We start from the raw sequence: 17,233 nt of genomic DNA, 5'->3' as shown, positions 1-17,233 counted from the left end.
CGTAACTGTGAAAAGCGGTCATATGTCACTTTTTTCAGTGGTGGTGTAACTTTGAACGGTCACTAAATGAACTATTACAAGTCAAGGACTACCTGTAATTGAATGCTTCATTTTACAAAATATCATGCTAATAACAGAATGAGAAAATGAGGTATCTCTTATGATAGTCTTCAAAGAAATACACCTGGATAGGGTCAAATCAAAGGAAGTTCTAGTATAGGAGCAGGGAACTATGGCCCCTTTATGACTTGTGGACTTCAACTCCCAGAATTCCTGAAGCAGTCATGCTAGCTCAGGAATTCTGGGAGTTGAAGTCCACAAGTCATAAAGGAGCCATAGTTCCCCACCTCTAATGTGGTACATCATAATTTCTGGATTTTTTATTCTCTTTAATTTCCTTGGTTGGCTCTAAATCAGTGGTCGCCAACCGGTGGTCCATGAGAAAATTTTGGTGGTCTGCAGAGAATTGTCCTCCTCAAAGCACCCCCCCAAAGTAATTAATCCAGGTTGCATGGGAACACAAGGCTGCGCCACCCACATGGCCCACCCACCCACTGGCCACCCACCCTTTGGCTGAGCGCAAACCTTACTTTCAATAGAGCCATGTGAGCTGGAACTGGAAGGTAAGACCAACGGCAGAAGAGAGAAATCTGCCCTGGGACGGCTTGCTGACATTGGTGGGAAAGTTGGTCCCATATTCCAGAGCTGCAGTAGTCACAGGACTGGCCCTTTGGTCATCCCGGAGCAGCTCCTCCACCTGGGTGCACCAGCCTGCTACAGAGGAGCTGCTTCGGAATGACCAAAGGACTGGTCCTGTGACTACTACAGCTCTGGAATATGGGTCCAGCCCATGGTGGGGCTGGAAATCTCTGCCGTAGGGGGTGGCACGTGAGCAGCCCTTGCCAGCCGGAATAAGATAATGGTACTGTTGTGGTGGTGGGGGCATGGTACAAGTGGGCCAAAGCGGCGGTGGCTGGAAGGTGCAAGCTGCCACAAATATACCATGGTGAAGGCAGAATGCTGATGCCGTGCAAATGCAAGTAGCATTTGTTCTCCAGGTTAGAGGAGTGATATTCCTTGGCTTTCAAATGCAGCTGGCAGCAGGCATCTGCACCCTGCAGCTTCCTCACTGCCTTTGAAGCCAATTTTGAAGCTTGGAGGAGGATTTCTCCAAGGCAAGAGAGGGGCGGGGCTTACTGGCCTCCAAATTGGTTCTCAGCTGGCCTGGGGCAGCGTTCAAACAAGAGGAGTGGAGGAGGGGGAGGCTTATAATCAGAACCATAGCGCTTTAGTCCGAAGCCTTCTCCCGTAAAGTTAGCCTACCGTCTCTCCAGCAGGAGATCGGATCTAAAACCCCACCTCTAAAGGTATAGGGCGCTCTCCCTTGCCTCCTTCCCATTTCTGTTATTTCAAATGTGGCCTGGGGAATCCGTGTGTCCTCAGGAGTGGGAAAGTGATCTTTTGAATTCAATTCTCAGGCTGTGCATCAATATGGCTGGAAATCGGAGGCATTCAAACATTGTAGTCAGAGAGGCTTAATGAAGACTGGCCTGATACCCTGTACTAGCAACACCATTCTGACATAGTCCATGTGCTAGCACTTGATACCTTGTAAAACAATATTACAAACTATCACACATCTTGCCTTTGTTATGTCACATGCACATGCAGATGGTCAACTATAACCTTTCAAACTGACACCCTAACAGGAGAAATTTCATGCATATTATAACATGGGCTTTATTCAATAATATTTTTAAAAAAACAAGAAAATTGATCTTTGATATTCGGACATTGAAATCCATCTATCCAAATTCATCCTTGATTTTTAATAGATTACAAAGATGCCAAACCTACATTCCAGGGGACAAAATGCTTCTAAGGTCCTGTGTTAAAGTTCCTAGCATTCATTCAGTTCAGTTAGAGATGGCAGTGTTTCTTCAAGCTATTAAGCATTTACGATTTTGTTATAATTAAATAAGCATTTATATACTGTATGTGTGTGTGTGTGTGTGTGTGTATTTAATATAAAAAATAAAAATTTTATATTGAATATATGAAAGTATTTTGTTATATTAAATAGGTGCATTTCATATTAATAAAATGGAATCATTATCCGATCATTATTTAAAAAATGTATTTATTTTTTTAAAAAAATAATATTAGTGGTCCATGGGATTTAAAATTATGAGTTTGTGGTCCCTGAAGTCCAAAAGGATGGTGACCCCTGCTCTAAATCCAAATCATGGGCTTTGGATATCTTGACAAAAACACTGAGACTATTTAGCACTTCATTTTTTTAAAGGAGTAGTGTAATACACTGGTTGCAATCAGTATTGCCCAAGTAAAGTTCAGAGATCTTTATTAGAATAGCATTAAAGATCTTGGCTACTTGTTCTTTGAGCAAGCAGGGCCTCTAAATATCCTATAAATGTTAAATTTTCTCTCAGACATACAACATCGTTCTCACTTAACTTTAGTGAATGGATGCCATAACATGCTGTTTTTGTCTTCATGTATGACACGTTGCAGCAGCTACATGCTCGATATGTGCTTCAGCTGTTTCATGAGACCAGGAAAGTCCTTCAACAAATGCCAAACATCACTCATCTCTCAACTTCTTATGCCAAAGAAGTAACCATCTGTGGTAAGCTAGCAACATTTTTTTAAGTGAAGCATAGTATCAGGGTGATACAGAATCAAAAATATCTCTTGAATTGGGAGGGCTGTGCAACATTTTTAGCTGTCACTTTGAGATGATAGCTCCTTCCTCCTAGTATAAATCCGTCCCAATTTTTCTTTATCATTCCAAAAAAGGATTGGTGATTCAGACTTCAGAACATATTTTAAGTAAACCAAACACTTCCTCCCACTTTTTTTCTGTCAGATGTTACTGAATGAGTCAGTGATCCAACCAGGCAAATTTTTATGAAAAGAGCTGCTTTTCCATCTGTAAAATGTTCTTTTGTGTGGTAAATAATTAATTTCAACTCTAAACTTCTCCAGTCTTCAAGAAATGGTTCTGATTACCATTTTAAGGGTACCAAATCTGACCAGCAAAATTCCAGATGAACACTAGATGTTACCAAAGAGTTAGTTATCTGCCCCCTAAAGATTCTTTAGACTTTTGCCACCCAGATCTGGTCATCCTGTTATAACAGAAGGAATGCCTATTGAGAAATGTTTATTTTGGAGCTATTAAAATGATGAAAATATACAAAATAGTAGGAATTCTAATTTATAAACTATATTTTAAAATACAGCTAAAAGGAAGGGAAAGTAGAAAGGGGAAAAAGTATAAAATGTTCCACTCTCGTCTTCTTTAAATTTTTAAAAATGCATTGATTGAGACTTTGAGATCTTCTGGGTCAAAATAGCACTCTTTAGTAGCCACAGACCATCCTTGTCTTCTCATTATCATACATATTATTATATCAGTAAATATGTAAACGTAATTCAAGAGTTTCCTAATCATTACTCCTTGATTACATTGATATAACCAGAAACGTCATCAAAAAGCACAATGAAGAATATTCTTTCTGCACCAACTCAGAAAGCTCAAACTGCCCAAGGAGCTGCTAATACAATTCTACAGAGGAATGATTGAGTCTATCATCTGCACCTCTATAACTGTCTGGTTTGGTTCTGCAACCAAACAGGACAGACACACACTTCAGAGAGTAATTAGGACTGCAGAAAAAACAATTACCACCAACCTGCCTTCCATTGAGGACCTGTGTACTGCACGAGTCAAAAAGAGGGCTGTGAAAATATTTACAGACCCCTCACATCCTGGACATAAACTGTTTCAATCCCTCAAATGACACTATAGAGCACTACATACCAGAACAACTAGACACAAGGACAGTTTTCCCCCGAACGCCATCACTGTACTAAACAAATAATTCCCTCAACACTGTCCAACTATTTACAAAGTCTGCACTACTATTACTATTAATCTTTTCATCACTCCTTATCACCCATCCCCTCCCACTTGTGACTGTATTAATGTAACTTTGTCGCTTGTATCCTTACAATTTATATTGACTGTTTCCTAGTATGATTTGATTACTTATTGTACCCTATGACTATTATTAAGTGTTGTACCTTATGATTCTTGACTTTTGATGAATGTATCTTTTCTTTTATGTACACCGAGAGCATATGCATGAATACAAATTCCTTGTGTGTCCAATTGCACTTGGCCAATAAAGATTTCTATCTATTCTATTCTACAAAATGTGATTACAGTAGTGTAAGTATATAGCATTACTGTCGCACACAAATCAATCAAAGTCCTCTAAAATAACCTAAGTAAACCAAAAGATCAAAAGCCTCAAATAGAAAAAACAGGGCTCACCTACAATATACAGTACAACATACAGTGTAAACACTGTAACAACCATTATGTAGGACAGACAGGCAAAAGACTAGCAGAATACAAACAACTAGCTGTCAGAAGACACAATGAAAAATCCTTAATCTCACAACCCACAAACAGACTCAACCACAATTTAAAGGGGAAATTGTGAGCACCCAAGACCAAGCCAAATCCAAAAATGCTAGGGAATTCCCAGAAATTTAGCATTTAGACAAATCAGCTATCAGTAGACATATAGAAATAAACCATATTTGCACAGCATTCAAACAAGACAATTAAAAAGCTAAGAAGGAAACAAAAATACTAGAACACATCCTCTCCAGGAGCCAACAACCAGCTAAGTAGGGAATAATACCAGGCAAAAATCTAGCAGAAAACAATACCCTAAACAATACTCCAATCAGAGAATTAGTAAGGAGAAAACCACACCACCACCAAAATTAGAAGAGCAAGCAACTTCCAGCAAATTCTCCACTCATTCACAATTAATATATTACCTAGTTGGGTAATGAAATGTCTGCAACCAAACAACCAAACTCAGAAAGCACCAAGGACTCCACAATTCAAGCCTACATGTATACTCTTTTGTTAGAACAGTGATATAAATTATGGATGAACTGATGGCACTCCCTGGGTCTGCTTGAGGAGGTTCAGCAGCTGCAAAGAAGAATAATTATTTTGTTATGACTCTCAGACTGAGCATTGTATCTCCCAATCACAGGAACAGCTAGCACATTGAATTCATTGTACTCATGCAACATGATTGTTTTAAATCAGCTATTAATCCGCTCAGTGCAAAAGCCAAATAAGGAAGCTTCTACTGTATTTATATTTTATATAATTCAATGTTCCAGTCAGTTATTGCAGTGCATAAGAAAATACCATTATATTTCCTCAAAATATGAGCCTCTTAAGTAGGATGAAATTACAATTGTCCTTGCAAGCAAGCCTGTGCTTGCTAATCCATATGTACTTCCTTTAACCAGTGTCTTCATTTGCACTATTATAAGAATATCTGAGAGAGATTATAATAGCTCGTCAACCAAATAATAGCTTCCATGGCCAAAATCTGATTAGTGACAGATGAATATCATTTTTATAGAAACTAAAGCCAACTTTCTGATTAGAAATAAATGAAATATCCTACTTCCAGCAAATCCTTTTTAGCTCTCTGAGTTGGCATGGAAATATTCATATAGTGAGTTTCTTTATGTTGGTTCTTTCCCTTTTAATTTGCTATGCAAAACCTATTAAAGTACACTTGAGTACCTACATTTTCTCCTTCACATATTTCTTAAAGATTGGAGAGTTATACTTTCTAATTCTGGCTGCTGATATGCTTCATCTGAAAGCTTTGTACATATACGCAGCATTAAAACTGTTTTTCTTTCTAGGTGATTTACATGGAAAATTAGATGATCTTTTGCTGATATTCTACAAAGTAAGTAATTAAAATGTTGTTGAGTTTTTAAGATAGTGCTTAGCTCAAATGATCTACATCCAGATGATCAGCACTTTATGGTATCAATTATTAAGATTTGGGCATCTTTCCACTGGCACTGTTAACTATAACTGGAGGCTGATTGGAAGCATTGCTAAAGGATATTGGAAGATATGAAATTTAAAAACAAGGACTCTTTGGGATTCTTTACAAAGTGTAAACAGAAGTTGAAATGCTTAGATGAGTTTTCTCCTTGAAAAGAAAAGCAATTAGAAGCTTGGATGTTATGAAGAAATTTTTTTAAATTAGGAAAAGAGAGTATTTGAACTTATGCTTTTTCTTGAGAGAGAGACATAAATATATAAAGTGGATGGAGCTATTGTTGGATGAACTGGTAGAAACTGTGTCCAGGGCCTTTTGCTTAGCTTTGGGTAATGTGCCAGTTGCAGCCCTACCTGGACCTTAAGGATCTTTGTGCAATGGTCTGTGAGAATGCCCTTGAAAGAAAGGAGGAAAAGCCACAGTCAGATAAGAGGCACCTTAGTTTGCAGAATCAAGGGAGACATGGCAAACATTTTGGAAGGGACTATCCCTACTTTTTTGGACTGTAAAGACAAAGTGGGAAGAGATGTACTTTCAGGCTTGCAAGATTTTATTATTGTAATCCTACATAAAGGCAGTGTTAGTATAGTACAGTATAACAGCTGTGGTGGTTCAGTGGTTAGAATGCAGAACTGCAGACTAATTCTGCTGACTGCCGACTGCCAACATTTTGGCAGTTTGATTCTCATTGGCTCAAAGTTGACTCAGCCTTCCATCCTTCTGAGGTCGGTAAAATGAGGACCCAGATTGTGGGGGGCAATATGCTGATCTGTAAACAGCTTAGAGAGAACTGTAAAGCACTGTGAAGTGTATATAAGTCTAAGTTATAGGCTGTTGCTATTAATGGTTGGTGCCCCTTGTTTGGACTATCTTGAAGAGCTAACATAGTGCAATAGTAACTCATTATTTCATTACCATGCACATTGACTACTGTAATGTGTACTACATGGGGCTGCTTCTGAAGAATATCAGAAAATTATGCTTGGTATAAAATGCAGCAGAGTGGTTGCTAGCAAGCATTAACCAATAGAAACATACTAGACTTGTGCTCAAGTTGCTATATGAATGACAGTAAGCTTCTGTCTGCAATTCCATGTGCTGCTTTTGACCTACAAAGACCAAAGTTTCATCAGAGTTGTGTTTTCCACTCAGAATTATCTATCCAGTGTGTACACCATAGGAGAAACTGTTGGTTCTTCCATATTTTTGTAAGCAAAGAGGAGGCTGGAGTAAGGAAACAATGTTTCTGGTTCATAGCATCAATGTTGTGGAACAGCCTTCCTTTGCACATTAGATTAGTCCCCCGTGGAAGCCTTTTTGAGAACAATTAAGACCCATTTTTCTTTGGTAGCTCAATGTTACCTTGCATTTTCCTGTTTAATGATGGGCTGTTTTATGCTATTTAAGGAATATTAAATTATATCCCATTTTATTAGGACAGTATTATAATAGTTGTCATATTGTGTTTTTGGATATTTTAATAGTTACACTACAGCTTGATATCTTTATATGTACCATGAATGGTTTATTTATTTGGCAGTGGCACAGTGGTTAGAATGCAGTACTGCAGACTAACTCACTGCTCATTCCAGGACTTTAATTCTGAGCGGCTCAAGGTTGACTCAGCCTTTCATACTTCCGAAGTCGGTGAAATGAAGACCCAGTTGTAATATGCTGACTCTGTAAAACTGCTTAGCTGTAAATCATTACGAAGTAGTATATAAGTCTAAGTGCTTTTGCTATTATTTTAATTTTTATTATTTTTATTCAATTAAATAAGAACAATCTTAGCTCCGCAAACAAGTTGTATTTTGCTGCAAAGGATTTCAATTTCATTTTATTTGCAAAGGGCAGTAACTAAAGGTAAAGCTGTTACATGCTTGAGAAAAGTAAATAGAGACAGGAAAGTCTTATTATATTTTAAAACACATGAGATGTTTTGCATTTACAATTTAAATCTAATGTCAGATTTAAAGATGCTTTAAAAGCTAATATTACAACCCCCCCCCCCCAAAAAACCCCAGCTTTCCCAGCCTGGATAAATGTAACTTGCATATATTTTCAGAATGTTTCATTTTGAGGGAATAAATTCCCTGAGTTCGTGTCCCAGCTGGGAAGCAGTTACTGATGCTGAAAAATAGACATGGAAGCCAGCTGCCAGAAAAGGGATCCTTTAATTCAGGAAGGCAAGAAAAGTAGTGACACAGCTTGAGTGTTCTTGGCTTGCAAGCAGACTGGAAGTGTGAATCTGAGCCTTTTATGCTTAATTCCCCTTTGAAGCTCCTGCAGCTTGATGGTTTTATTTGTGTGCCTCTTCCTGCCTTCATGGGTGAATCCTGTCCCAGGACCTTTGTCTTTCCTATCCTGGGGGTTAATCCAGAAGTGGGCTGCACATACTGTAACAACTGGTTCACGTAGGGCAAAACCAAAAATGTGCGCACGCGCATGCTCCCTTCATGCACACATGCCCCTTTCACTTGCATGCAGCTACAAAAACATGGGGATTTCCTGTGCATGGCAGCTGTGGTGAGTTGAGTGGGCAAGGTACAAAAATCAGCTGGGATGCATGGGTGGGGCGAAAGAGCCATATATAGGGCAGGACAGCAACAGGGCAAGTGGGTGGGCCCAGCCGGTGATAGGAGCTACCGATATGGGCGAGCCAGTCTGAATTGGTTAATCTTGGCAGGGGGCAGGAAAAAGGGAGTTCTGGTTTACCCTTGGTGAGTTATTTTTAGCCTGATTCCCCTTAGCTTAATGGCTCTACTTAAGTGTTTCTGTTGTCAGCTCTGTTAGCAGGGCTGCTCTGAGTTTTCCTTTCAGCTGGTGTTTCTTGGTTTTCTTAAAGGGGGAAGGGCTGGCTTGAGTTTCTTGGCACTGTTTTCTGAGGTTTCTGGTGCTGTGAGGTTTCTGCCACTGTCCTTTTGGGGTGTACTTCCCACAATTTGTTATTGAGGACACTTAGTTCACTGTTCCAAGAAGTGTGTTCTGAGAAGCTTGTGGATTTAGTACTACAAATGTATTCCTAATTAGATGGAGAGGTGAGAGCTGACATGCACGTGAGAATGGAAGTACATATCTCTCACAAAATATTATTATATTATATTTATATAAAATTAAAATGCCTCATAAGTGAGGATTGCATTGGAAAAAATAAAATTTTAAAATGTCAATTTCTTTTTGGTAAAGCAGATTCTAAATGTAACTAATTATTGTCATAATAATTTCACTGTAATGACAATACAGGCAATAAAATATAAAACATATTTTAACACTGATTTATATTAGAATTACTTGCCAAGATTGGCTCAGCTAGGACTGTATTGTCCTTATATGGAAGTTGATCTGTGTGCTAAAGTAAGTTAGTGATGGATGTTTATTTCTTTTCTATTTATATATATTTTAGTTGTTTTGTTTATTTTAATTATAATGGAGTATTTTATAATATTTTTCTTGAGTGCTATTTGGAGGGATATATGGATATAAAAAAATATTGAATGATCCATTCTATTGACATAGAATTTCAAAAGTTAAATAAGGTTATAATGCCTTCATGATTGATGGCCTCATATAGCACTTCCTGTGGCAGAATTGGAAAAGTGTTGCTATGAAAGATTATTATATAGTATTCCTGTAATGTTGCAGAGATATTCACATTCTTATAATATTACATTGCAATGTTAACTACTCTGCTGTTTTGTTTTCTTTGCAGAATGGCCTTCCTTCAGAAGAAAATCCGTATGTTTTTAACGGTGATTTTGTTGACAGAGGGAAGAATTCCATGGAAATACTTATAATCCTGTTTGCATTTCTCCTTGTTTATCCTAACCATTTACATCTGAACAGAGGGAATCATGAGGACCACCTGATGAATCTTAGGTATGGCCATTTTTATTATTTCTCCAGCTCTTAAATATATTTTCTTTCTGAAAGCTTGACATTAATTTTTTTTTACCTAACCCTGTTTTTCTTGTTGTGTTAATATTTGAAACTGTATTTTCCTATACTTTCCTCATGCATTATTTTAGACCAGGGGTGGGGAACGATGGCCCTTTTATGACTTGTGGACTTCAACTCCCAGAATTCCTGAGTCAGTATGGCCATCGTTCTCCACCCATTTTAGACCATAGACCATGCATAGACCATGCCTATGCCTCAGTCTGTACAAGGGAGTGACAAAATGTTCCTCTTGATGTGAAGTCCACCCCTTACCACAATGTAGTTGGCAGGTGCTGTGTGCAATGCAGTTAACAAAGGGTGGAGCTTCCATATATAGGTAATCCTTGGATTACAACCATTTGCTCAGAAAGTGTTCAAAGTCATGATGACACTGAACAAGGGGAACTCATCCATGAAATTGTAACCAATGTGGCATCCCTTCTTCAGATGCTTAGCACCAGCTTGCAATTAGGATGGGTGCAGTGTTCTACTGTGATGTGATCACCAGTTGCAACCTTCCCTGCAGGCAGGCTTCTCACAAACAAGGTCAATGTGGAAGTTGCCAAGAAGTCTCAATCACTTCCATTCTCACTGCTTTTTCACCTGCTGCCATGCTCAGTTGTGTCCACCCACTCCTCACACTCCATTGTACCTGTTGCAGTACCTGCCCATCCATAGTCTATAGCAGGGGTGTCCAACCTTGGCAACTTTAAGACTTGTGGACTTCAACTCCCAGAATTCCTCAGCCAGCAAAGCTGGCTGAGGAATTCTGGGAGTTGAAGTCCACAAGTCTTAAAGTTGCCAAGGTTGGACACCCCTGGTCTATAGCATTCACTATAAACCTGTCGAGACTCTGTAGTGCCCACAGCAATCACCTGCCTGCATTCTGTAGCACACACCCTCAGTACCACTCACTTCATGGTACCTGAAGCAGGAGTGAGCAGGAATGAAATTATTTGGAGGCATTTTAAGTGGAGTTTGAACTTTGAGCACTTTTAAAAGTACTTGAGCTTAATGTCAGATTATGACATAATTTCTAATTTAAATCAGAAAAAAATGTGTGAATATATTGTTTAACTCTTTAAGGTATATCTACACTGGTCAACATTCCTGTGTATCTAAAAATAAAATATAGCAGAGAAGATATAAATTACAAGCTGCTTTTCAGTGAAAAAAAGAGAGTGAAATATTCTGTATTTTGAATGCCAGAGAAAATATGGTAGGAATCAGTTTCAGAAAGTATATTGGAGTTATAACTAGATTGTCATATAGTGATAATACTAATAGATCATCTTTTTCATTTCCAAACACAGACATATGATATAGAATTAAAATATTTCTTATAGGCAATATGCTTTACACAGTTATTAATTATATAAAAGTACTTGTTATTGTTAGAAAATTCTGCTTTATTTCACAGAAATTGTAGCAGATGATGATTATATAGTCATACAGATTAGTAGTAGTGGATGGTAATGAAACAAACAAAATGTTAAAAAGTTATGATATTTATGTAGTTACTTACAAAGCACATCTAAATTATATTAAAGTAACCAAAATATCTTTACAATCCCCAAGGCATGTCACAATTTTTGAGCACCCCTAATGTTTAGAAATTGAGAGTTGAAAATTTTGACATGCCCTAATGGTTACATAGCCATACAGATCAAACAAATAAAGTGTACAGTCACCATCAGCCTTGCTGCTTAATGGTTTCAACTGTCACAGAACATAAAGAACATAAAGAACCATAGATTATAATCATAGATGCAAACTAAACACTGCCATCTACTAGTGGAGTAATTCTATAGTTGTTGCAATACAAAATATATTTGAACATGTATTCCAACACTCCCACTCAACAACTACTCCTTACAACAGTCCCATTTCTGCTCTCAGATCTATAAATCTGTTCCTTACTAGCGATTTTGTCAAAACATCTGCAATCATCTTACTAGTTTCACAATACGTAAGTACAATTTCATTTTGCTCAGTCAGATCATGAATGTAATGATGTCTGACATTAATAAACTTTGTTCTTGCATTTATCCTCTCATTGGTGGCAAATTTAATACATCCTTAATACAGTTATATAAGATTGTAGGACATTGTCTCTCCAAGATTTTCAACTAATGTAACTACACAGCTTCTTGACTGGCATAGGCAGCAGCAATGTATTCTGCCTCTGTAGAAGACAAAGCTACTGAGGTTTGCTTCTTGCTGGAAGCACTATTTCCTAATTTTGAACAAGTAACCATTTGTGGATTTACAAGTACTTAGGTCACCTGCCCAATCAGAGTCCACATATCCTACAAGGTTCAAATCACCAACTGCAGATAGCTTCAGACTTAAGTTCTTGGTTTGTTTGAGATATCTTATGACTCTCTTGATTGATGTCCAGTCTCTTTGATATGGTTTACTCCTGCGTCTACAAAGAAGTCACATAGCAGCTGCAATGTCTGGATGTGCAGTGGTTGCAATATTTAGCAATGCCTCCACTGCTTATCTGTACTGTTCATTAATAGGAAGAAGATCTTCATTCTGTTCAATTTTCAATATGCTGTGTTCATGGGAGTACTTGCTTCTTTGGTTTCAGTCAGGCCAAACTGCTGAAGCAGTGCTTCCATTTTAGATTTCTGATTTAACAGGAAGCTGCTATTTCTTATGCTGTATGATAATTCCTACGTAATACGTCACATCTCCAAGATCTTTAGTCTCAAAATGTTAGTTAAGCATTGCAGTCAACTTTGCAATTTTCTCATCTCTTTTGTAAACAACAATCAAGTCATCCACATAGAGTAAAATATACAGAATCTACACATTTTTGAATATAGACATGGGTCAGCCTTCCTTTGTATGAATCCTTTGTCTAGCAAGACTTCGTTTATTTTTTAAAATTCCATGTTTGAGCTGATTACTTGAGTCCATAAAGAGATTTCTACAACTAGCACAGAAGATATTCTTTTGGCTGTGTTATATATAGTTCCTCTTTGATATCACCATTAAGAAAGGCTGTTGTGATATCATGGTGCTTCACATTCAGGATATCCTGAATGAAATCTCTTGGGACCTGGTTTCTTCTTTTATTCCAGTTGGATAGTCTTTCTCAGTTAATTTATTTATTATATCAGGATTTCTGTGTCCCAAGTCGTCTGTGCCATGTGTGTAGTTTGAATGCAACAGCTACAGAATTATTCAGCTAATAGATGGCAGTGTTTATTTAGTTTGCATCTATGGTTATAATCTATGGTTCTTTATGCTCTGAGGAGGGTTTCCTGTGACAGACAAATGTTTGTCCTCTTTGGCAACATTAACCACTTGATTGCAGTTCAGCAGATACAGTTCATCACTGCTTAGATTAGCTCTTTCATGTATCTTTTGTAATCCTTCCCACATTTCTTTAGCAGTTTCACATTTACATATATGTATGAATTGATCGTCTTCTATGCTAAGAGAGATTGTGTTCTGAGCTTTCTCTATCTACTCACCTGAAGGCAGGGGTGGCATTCTACTTGGTCGACCGATTCTATAGAACCGGTTGTTACGATTCTGTGCAGTTCAGAGAACCGGCAAATCGTTCCACTGGTTGGCCCCACCCCTCCCCTCTCCACCCACTCACTCCTTACCTGGCATGCGTGCCATCCAACTTGCCTGCCATGTGCCTTCACTTAATTTTTGGTAAGTTCCTATTTTTCCTTTTTTCCCCCCAACCATCAGCTGTTCCAACTATCAGCTGTGACGGGATATTTAAATTAGCTAGAAAGCAGGAAATTGTTGGATTTCTTGCTTTCTAGCTAATCTAAAAGCAGAGCTGAATCTTCCTAGCTTCTATTTTTCAGTGCAGACTCAGGCAATAGATTGCAGAAAGGTAGATCTCTGAGTGAATCTGTGATTCTGTGAGCAACTCAATCTTCCTGCCTGCTTTGCTTGATTTTAGGTAAAAGTTGCTCTTTTTTTAAATAAAAAAAATCAATATTTACACACATGTGTTGAGAGTTAATTTTGTGAGTTTTCTTGCTAGCAAATTTTATGAGTTTGCAAGCAAATTTTATGTGACAGACTCAGGCAATAGATTGCAGAAAGGTAGATCTCTGAGTGAATCTGTGATTCTGCAAGCAACTCAATCTGCCTGCCTGCTTTGCCTGATTTTGGGTAAAAGTTGCTCTTTTTCAATAAAAAATTCAATATTTACATAAACATTTACAATATTTACATACAAGTTAGGTCCACCCAGTCACGTGACTACCAAGCCATGCCCAGTCAGCAAGCCATACCTGCCCAGTCACATGACCACCAGACCATGCCCACAAATTAAGCCATGCCCACAGAACCAGCTGTTAAGAAATTTGCATCCCACCCCTGCCTGAAGGGTATTCTGGTCTAACTTCATTTATATATTTCCATGTATCTTCCTTTATTAGAAGCATTTTTGTTCTGTCTCACCTGTGACCACGAGGTGAGAGTCCAAGTTTTCAAAGGAATATAAATAAACAGACAGGACCAGGAACGACAGAGTTAAATTCCTTTGACTGGAGGAATCCTTGGCAGTCTTCCAAAAGCTGCCTGCCAAGTCCGATAACAAACAAGACCATAAATCAAAAAGCAAACGCTGCACAGGGAATTTATCCAAGCTGCTATCATGAATAAACAAATTGTCCCGAACAAGTATTCAGAGCTAACACGCCCTCTTTTATTTCCTGAGGGGCGTGTCAGTCTCTCAAGTCAGTTCCTGATTTGACATTTCCTTTTACGTTGAATTTCACGCTTCTGCCTGCGTCTTTGCCTTGCATCAAACCAGCATTCCTCGGCTTGATCCTCAGCCAAGGACTCCGGCACGCTCTCCTGATTGTCTGCCGACACCTGAGGCACAACCAGGGAGGAAGGTCCCGGGGAGGGAGATGATTCCGAATCCTCCAGCAACGCAGGCTCAAACCTCAGAGCCAAGTCCTCCTCTTCCTCCTGGCTCAAGTCTGTGTCTTCCAGCAAGGCAGGCTCAAATCTCGATGCCAAATCCCTCTCTCCCTCATTACTTAAGTCTGTATCTTCTAACAAGGCAGGTTCAGACCTCCGAGTCACAACACATTTTCATCTTGAATTTCCAAGACTGCTAATTCTGGTTTGCCAGATTTGCAAATGAAATCTTTGCTTCACCTTTGCTACTGGCCATTTTCATTCATTCGTTCATTCATTCTGTTGCATCTTCTTTCTATTGCTGTATTTTGCACTTATTTGCTGTCGCTGACTATGACTGATTTGCTCTGTTCTCTGCTATATTTCTTCTCTAATCTGGGTTTGTACTGGATTTGTACTGGGTTTACCTCTGGGTTTTGGGTTAATCTGGGTTGAAGCTAGTTTACCTGGGTTTATCTCTGGGTTGAAGCTGGTTTATTCTGGTTTACTGGAATGTCATATCTGGGTACTGGGTTTACCTCTGCTCTATCTCTGTGTTGAAGCTGGGCCCTAATTTGTTAGAAAATTCTATTTTATTCTATAGAAATTGTAGCAGAGGATAATTATACAGCCATGTAGATTGGTAGCAGAGGATGGTTACATAGTCATACAGATCAAATAAAATGTACAATGTACAGTCACTATGAGCCTTGCTGCGTAACAGTTTCAACTGTCAAAGGAAATTCTCCTCAGAACATAAAGAACCATAGATTATAACCATAGTTGCAAACTAAACACTGCCATCTACTGGCTGAATAATACTGTAGTTGTTGCAATATAAAATACATTCTAACATGTATTCCAACAATCATTTTCATTTCAGATATGGTTTCACAAAAGAAATAATGAAGAAGTATAAGGTTAGTATTTTATCTCATTTTGATAAAGGCCATCAAATTAATAAAGCAACAGAACAGATTGTGCTATTTTACATAAATTACTAGGCCATTATTGTCTAGAGATGTCCTAAAAATACTTGCCTTCATTTGTTCCTGTTTTATTGTAAAGCCAAAATGAAACTGTCCATAGGTCTTAAGGAACAGTTCAAGAGTATCTAACCCAGCATTTAATTTGACAGACCCATGGCAAACCAATTTTACAACTTCTAGAAGATGTCTACAGCTGGCTTCCTCTTGCTACTATTATTGACAATCAAGTTCTTATTTTACATGGTGGAATATCAGATACGACAGATTTGAATTTCCTGAATTCATTCCACAGAAACAAGGTAGGAATTATACATATAAAAGTACTTTGTTGCTTTATTGGTTGTAGATCCAGTCTTACTCACTTGTAGAAGTAAAATTCTACTAAATTCAGTGAGCATTAACCCTATTATTTTGTATGTTTAAAGTACTATAGATAATGTACATAATATTAGGATAGGTCCATTATTAGTAATTCTATAAAGTATGGATTATTTGTTATATTATATACATATTAATCTTTGTCTGAATTTCATCTTAAAAAGTCATGTTTTCAATATAAATACTTTCTAATTTTTAATGTAAGTTTTAGATGGAACATATATACCTAGATATCTATATATAGCATATATGTACATATGTACATCTATATATGTACCGTATATATACTGTACATACACATATCAAGTATTACCTTGAGCAAGTTCTTCAGAAAGGAAAAAAATATTTTTAGATGGTGCTTTCCAACTCTTTAGATTCAACTTATGACAAACAACTTTGAAAGAAATGTTATTGGACAAACAACAGCAGGTAATTCTATGCAGTATAATTCTTCGACATTTCCTTGTCAAACAATAAGAGGTACATTCCAAAGGTTTGTCCTCATAGTCCCTTATATACATACATACATACATACATACATACATACATACATACTCTTTTAAGTATGCTTTTTTTCTTTGTGTCTCCACTTATCTTTGGAATGGGCTCCCAGCATACACTGAAGGACAGATTAATCTCTTCTTGACCAAACAGCATTTGCATATCCATATTTATCAATGTTTTTGCTCTGAGGATAATGATCATGAATTTTATCTTCATAGTTAAAGTCTTTGCTGAGGCCAGTGAAGTCAAATATGGAAGCAATCTATGAGCCACAGAGAACAAATCTTGTGAAAACCAGTATCAATCTCACAGAAACCAAAAAATGCAATTCTGGGCAAGAGATTTCCAAGAAAAATGTAATAAAGTCTACATCAGCATTCTGTGAGAGAAGACAATACGCCAAGGAAGTGGGTGATGTCAAAGGCAATTTTGATGGCACCCAGGATATAACTAGTTCTAGCTCATTTCAGAATAAGCCTTACAACTTCACTACCACAAATGTATTTCCAGAATTAACAGCAAAGGAAAGGGAACAAGTATGCTAAACCTTTATATATAGCCTTTTTCCTCCAAAATATGGGTTATAAGGATGTAAATAACTGGAAATAACTG

At 37.8% G+C, this 17,233-nt stretch overlaps 1 protein-coding gene across 3 annotated transcripts in view; it reads left to right on the top strand.

Moving 5' to 3' along the window:
* Window positions 1-17,233, top strand: part of PPEF1 (protein phosphatase with EF-hand domain 1) — a 54,689-nt gene that overhangs the window by 15,767 nt on the left and 21,689 nt on the right. For all 3 annotated transcript variants that reach the window (XM_087966958.1, XM_026674945.2, XM_087966959.1), the window contains 6 exons: window positions 2,533-2,647; window positions 5,776-5,822; window positions 9,634-9,800; window positions 15,634-15,670; window positions 15,889-16,038; window positions 16,840-17,157. In XM_087966958.1, the coding sequence (XP_087823084.1) occupies window positions 2,533-2,647; window positions 5,776-5,822; window positions 9,634-9,800; window positions 15,634-15,670; window positions 15,889-16,038; window positions 16,840-17,157 (834 nt within the window). The remainder of the gene's footprint in view (window positions 1-2,532; window positions 2,648-5,775; window positions 5,823-9,633; window positions 9,801-15,633; window positions 15,671-15,888; window positions 16,039-16,839; window positions 17,158-17,233) is intronic.

This window comes from Notechis scutatus, chromosome 5, assembly GCF_049901735.1.
Source record: "Notechis scutatus isolate UNSWTSFEM ecotype Mainland chromosome 5, rNotScu1.2, whole genome shotgun sequence".
NCBI classification, from domain to species: domain Eukaryota; kingdom Metazoa; phylum Chordata; class Lepidosauria; order Squamata; family Elapidae; genus Notechis; species Notechis scutatus.
This window is presented reverse-complemented; position numbering and strand designations above follow the sequence as displayed.